Genomic DNA, 6,297 nt, shown 5'->3' with positions numbered 1-6,297 from the left:
CCCAGTGATTTTCGGCTAGCTCCGCCACTGGTTGTCGGCAAGTGTTTCTAAAGCGCTACCGGTAGCACACCGGTCTTTTTGTTCATTCCTTGGAGTAGAAGTTCCCTGGCTAATTTTCAGTCTGTCGGCACCGGCCATCTCCTGTCTTCTTCATGCGTAATCCAACTACACGTGCATGTAGATGTAGGTAGGTTATCACCTTCTTGATTATCATTGTTTGCTGGTTGTGTTACCATTCATTTTGTCCTCGATCAAAATGTCAATAAGCATAACAGACAAGACACAGCCAGTTTACCAGTTCTTTATTTTTCTTGTTCGTTGTCATTTGTCAACAATCTGTCATCTCGAAATGATTGATGCATGCTTCAACTTCACTTAACTCATTGCCTGAACAACCAAAGGAAACAAGATCGCTTTATGCTCAATTTCCACCATTTTTAGCATGCCAAATTGCGCTTTTACTTCAGCTTCTAGTTGTTCTAAAATGGAAACAACTATTGTATAAAACAGTCAGGGGAATATTACCTCTTGCGCCTCTCTTGATGCATGTTTGGATATGGTGATGTATGTGGGTTGTTGCCAGATTATCTTTCTTGATCTTCTTGCCATCGTCAGATAAAGGAAACCGACCACTACTTATGTTGATATCTTATTAACACAGAAGTAGCTCACCAGTTACTCTGGATAAATATTTTGTGTTTACACATCACCACCAACTTCTGTCCTATAGATCACCAAATACGCGTCGCGATTGAAAGTTTGGAACTGAAACATAAGGTCTCACTTCTGTCTAGAGAATTTCGCCAGTTCCTACTGAGTAGTTTATTGCTAAAAAATACCTCTGCACAATTTATATTTTCCAGCCTCCCCAAAAGGCTAAACAAATGCATGTGCTAGTTTTGTTCTTTCGGTGCACTACAGCGTGGAGCAAGTGGGAAGGACGTCGTCGATTAGTCCCTGGCCATGTGAATTATGGCATCACTTTAGCTGGATGGGTCGCTAATCCACAGTTGTTCTTCTCAAGAGTCCACTAGTACAATCGTACTATTACTGCTGTACAAATATTCAGTTTAATGAGTGAAGGATTCCCCTTTAAAAACGATTCCGTTGTAAAGATGAACTTTGGGATGTGTACAAGTACAACAAGATGCAATAAGTCGTGGTCTGAAGTCTATATAATTCAGTTGCAGCTTATATATGGCATGCAATTCACCAAAGTCCAACCACTAGATTTTTTTTCCCAGTGAAATTGGGCATGGTTGCTATTGGTGAGCTAATCTGACAAAGCCAGCACCTGATGATTGGATATTAGGTCAAACATTGATACTAAAAGAATCAACAAATCATCAAGGATTTTTTAAGAGATGGGAGAATATCACACTCGCTGTCGGAGGAAATCCGAAATATTTAAATACAAGTAAAAAACCTTAAGAGAAAATGGGACAACCTGAAAATTGTGGCAAGAAAATTAAATTACCGAGAAACTTAGTAATCTTCACAAATGTGGGAAAACAACAAAAATAGGTACAAATGAATAAATAAATCCTGTAAATTACGAGACAGATCTAAAATTGATCTTCTAAATTTTGCAGTATTTACACTTCTCTAAAATTTTCTAGTCAAAGAGGGAATGTTGAGCTATCTCAAATGTGCCACTGTATTCAATTTTAACATTTTGTTTTTATTATTTTTATTATTATGTAATGATTTAGTGTTTTCCTGATCTTTCAAACCTTCACCCCTTTTTTACATTAACATGAGTATCTTATTTTAAAAGTTCTCTTTGATTTCTCACATTTTATATGATCTTGTTTTATGATTTCTGAAACTCTGACTCAATGACTTTTGTCCACTTGGACATGATACTAGCACACAAAAGATGACAGTTAGGTGCCACACCAACCAAAACTACCCCGGTTCCAGTTAGGGGTAGAGGGGGATAAAACAGACCGATTTTGGAAGTTGAGGGTGTCCTTCTAGTTAGTTTTGGAATCCATAGACAAATATGAAACTCAGGCCATAGTTCAAGGGTAATGGGCACCTACCTCCTTTTCATAAGGGTAGCAATCCATTGTACTACCTCCCTACAAAAACGTCTTATATTTTGAGAGGGAGGCAGCACAATAGATGATTGAATAAAGTTCAAGAAAAAAATCTGCTGCCAAAACCAGACATATTTATCGACAATACAATAATGCTATCCTTCAAATGAGACGTAGATTCAACCAACCATGATGGGACCAGGGTTCATGAATGCTCTGCTTGTTCTTTTTTTTGGTAAAAGTGAAAACAAAAATCACTTTTCAGAGGCAAATTCAATGGATTCAGGTGCAAGCATTCAAAATGTCTAACAAATTTCTTCACTATCGCAAACAAGCTTTTGTGTTTGCAATTTTTGTGATGCTGACATTTGGAATAGCTTGTTAAACTACAGTAACATTCCTACTGAAGCTTGTAAGTCCTAAAAGTTCAACTGTAGTTTAATAAGTTTTATTCAGCGAGTAAGGGGCAAATATTACAGGCAATTTGCAATTTTCTGCAACAATTTGTAAATCCAAGTGGACGGTTACAATCTTGATCCAATGGTAACAGATAGTTGCACATTTTAGAAACTGTGCACAACTTTACGTTAAGAAATGTGCAACTGCCCACATTCCGAAGCCTAAAGTTACATACAATTTTTTTGCACAACTTTCAACTTGAGATGTGCCACCCGGTCATGTAAGAAATGTAGATCAGTAAGGTAAAATATAACAGGCAATGACCGACTTAAGAAGTTTGTGATGCACGTCCTCATTTATGCCTTAGCTTGGAGGTGCGATATGCAGCTATTTTCTTGGTAATTACCTTGTCTTGCATGTTGTCAACATATTGATAGAACACACACCTCCATGTCTCGTTGCAAAAGAGCATGCCCCAGTATAGCCAAAACCCAAAGATGACTCCTGCTACCACAAAGCAGTACAACCAGAGTGTCTCCATATCTTCGTCCTGGCTCATTTGATTTTGGTTTGATGCAAACGGGTTTACACAGTCCTGCAATGGAAAACCGCACAACCCTGGATTATTGCTGTATATTGAAGGATCTGGGAGTGCCTGCAGCTGGCTGCCTGTAGGTATCCTCCCCGATAAACCATTGCTTGAGAGGTTCAGGGCGCCGAGGGCCTTCAAATCTGCAAGGCTTGGAGGAATTTCACCAGAGAGTTGGTTTCCCGAAAGGTCCAAGGATTCTAGCAATGCCAGATTGCCAATGTCTCTGGGAATACCACCTGAGAGATGGTTTCTTGACAAGTTGAGGTACCTGAGTCCAACAAGTGATGTGAGCCCTTTTGGGATCTCTTGGGAAAGGAAGTTGCTAGATAAGTCCATACCCACTATGAACGATATCGTGTAGTTGTAAAGATAACCCTCATTCTTCAAGACTATACGAAGCTGCTCTGCTGGCAGGTAGCAGTATGTGCTGTTTCCATTTTTCTGTTCTTGGATCATGCCAGTAAAGTTACCAAAATTGGAGGGAATCCGTCCAGTGAACTTGTTTTTTGACAGGTCCAATAGCTGGAGTTGACGAAATTGTAAAATCTGTGAGGGTATGATGCCATCAAACATGTTTGATGACAGTAAAAGAAATCTTAGTTCAGGCAAGCTCTTACTTATCCAAGAAGGTATTCCACCTGAGAAACTATTGCCTCCCAGATCTAGAGTGATAAGTTTCTTGCTCTTCTGAAGAACCAAGGGAAAGGCTCCACTGAAATGGTTATTCGCTAGGTGTAGAGACTGAAGATTCCGGTTAGGCGTCGCCGAGAACGGAACTACACCACTGAGCGAGTTGCTGGACAAATCCATGAATTCCAAATGCCGCATGTTCCATAAACACTTGGAGTTGGAGAGATCTCCGTTTAAGGCATTGTTTGATAGGTCCAGAAGTGATAACCTAGTAGAGTTGCAGAGGAATACCTCACCATCATCTGTCAGAAGTGTGCCATACAGATGGTTATTACTGAAAGTTAACCCCCGAAGTTGTTCTGGAGGCTTGCCAAAACAAGCCATTAGGTCTGCAACAATTTTGTTTTCTGTGAAGTCAATGTGCTCCAGGGTCGTGCAGTTCTGAAAGGTCAGGCTGCGAAGGCTTGTAAATCTATTGTATGCAGCAAGGACCGTAACCAGTGCCCCTCCTGTGCAAATGGACGGCGGGAAGAGCCCAGAGAAGCTATTTTTTGCGATGTTGATATAAGACAGCCTGCTGCTATTCCCGAGTTCGTGGATGATGTTGCCTCCGAGCAGATTTTCTGACAGTAACAAGCGGTTTAGCTTTACCAAACGAGAGACCGTATCTGGTATCTGGCCATGTAAATAGTTCTGCGTCAGGTCCATGCGGTGTAATTCTGTCATGTTACCAATCTCCAGCGGGATGCGCCCTGTCAGACTGTTGTTTCTCAGGTTCAGCAACCGGAGCTTCTTCAGTCTTCCGAATGTTAGCGGGATCGATCCAGTCAAATTGATTGAGTAGAGAGCGATCTTCGTCAAGCTTGTCAAGTTACCAATCTCTTCAGGCAGCGTCGCACCATCAAGACCCAAACCTCCCAGTTGCAGTTCAGTGAGCTGCTTCAGCCGGCTAATGCCACGGGGAATTGTACCAGTTACATACCAGTTGCTGCTGATCTGTAACCGCGCCAGGCTTGTCAGGTCACCGATCCCTTCTGGAATGTTGCCATGCAGACCGTTCTGAAATAGGATGAGCTTCTTCAGGTTGGGGAAAGCCGAGAAGTCGAACTTGTCAAGTGTGCCATTCAGACTCGCACCGCTGATGTTGAGGTTGACGATGGTGCTCCTGGCAGAGTTGCAACTGATGTACATCCAGTGGCAGACGCCGGTGGAGTTGGCCAATGACCATGAGCTTAGGGACTCATCGGCGCCGTCCAGGCTAGCCTTCCAACTCAGAAGAGCTTCAGCTTCACGCAAAATGTCGCCAGTCACCGGTGTGACGACGGCACAGAGTAGAAGACAGGTGCAAGAGAGTAGGAGGACCTTCATGATGGCTTGGGTCTGCCTAGTGCTTTGCTGCACCACAGAATATAAACCTATACGGAAGTAGTCGGCTAGCCGGCCGGCCGGCCGGCCACCCATTGGGATAGTTATTTACTGAACGCTTCAAACCAAGTATATAAGTGTGATACTTTGTTTATTGAACATATAAAGGTCAAGGCATATGCTAGGTACAACGAAGCCATCCACGTCGCCCTGAATCGCGATGAATAGTGCGAGCGAGCGAGAGCAGCGGGCAGCGAGCGAAGAAAAGAAATAGGAGAAGTCAGGGAGAGAAAAAAGGAAAAAAAACCCTGAATAGCCAGTTTAGGAAATGTATGAAAAAAATCAGGCTGTGTAAAAAATTGAACATATAAAGGTCAAGGCATATGCTAGGTACAACGAAGCCATCCACGTCGCCCTGAATTGCGATGAATAGTGCGAGCGAGCGAGAGCAGCGGGCAGCGAGCGAAGAAAAGAAATAGGAGAAGTCAGGGAGAGAAAAAAAGGAAAAAAAAACCTGAATAGCCAGTTTAGGAAATGTATGAAAAAAATCAGGCTGTGTAAAAAATGAGTTAGTTCTTGACAATATTTTTTGCAAGGTTATGCACATATCCTTTTCGCAAAAATGCTGAATTATAGGTACAGTAATATGTGTCGTCATGAGTGCTGAATGTACCACATTATTTTTCTGTCAAATAAGTGATGGTGCAAGCGTAGACAGTCATGAAGATTTTAATCTACAAATTGGACTGACTACCTGGGCTTAATGTCGTTGATCTGCAGAGTGCAGATTGGGGCTTCTGCACTAGGCAGAGCACCATGGCCTGATAGGATTTCAGCACCCTAAAAACAATCAGGCAATTCAGGGTTTTCTGAACCTGTGATGCTCTGTTTTTTGTGTACCAAGTAATTGTGAACGAACACTTTTATGTTAATTCAAGGTTAGAAATTGTGCTTTTTGGTAGCGACGGCAGTGGATGCAGTTATTTCAGTAGTGGGTCGGTATGAGCAGCTGTCTCCTAGCTCCCTTCCTTTGATCTTGTCTGGTGAGCCATTCTATGCACAGACGTTTGTGCTTCGCGGACTGCGAGGGTCGGAGCCGTGGCTCGACATGTTGCCACCGGCCTGCTTGTGGCGGAGCATGGCGGGAGTCGGGGCGGCGTTCTGGTCTATAGGAGAAGCACGGGTGGCAGCTGCAGCTGAGCTTCTATGTAACATGACTCCGATGAATCCTCTGCCGCATCTGGCCTCTGCAGGTACCCGGCCCACACC

The 6,297-nt window shown here is 42.8% G+C and overlaps 1 protein-coding gene across 1 annotated transcript in view; it reads right to left on the bottom strand.

Annotated features, from left to right (window-relative positions):
• Nucleotides 1–2,778: 2,778 nt before the first annotated feature.
• LOC119365377 (probable leucine-rich repeat receptor-like protein kinase At1g35710) overlaps nt 2,779–6,297 on the bottom strand; it is an 8,655-nt gene continuing 5,136 nt past the window's right edge. Inside the window, exon 3 of the mRNA XM_037630993.1 lies at nt 2,779–4,949. Coding sequence (XP_037486890.1) covers nt 2,794–4,949 — 2,156 coding nt within the window. The 3' untranslated portion in view covers nt 2,779–2,793. The remainder of the gene's footprint in view (nt 4,950–6,297) is intronic.

The sequence above is a fragment of the Triticum dicoccoides genome, chromosome 2B (genome assembly GCF_002162155.2).
Source record: "Triticum dicoccoides isolate Atlit2015 ecotype Zavitan chromosome 2B, WEW_v2.0, whole genome shotgun sequence".
NCBI lineage: Eukaryota > Viridiplantae > Streptophyta > Magnoliopsida > Poales > Poaceae > Triticum > Triticum dicoccoides.
The sequence above is the reverse complement of the archived record's forward strand: the minus strand, read 5'-3'. Positions and strand labels throughout refer to the sequence as shown.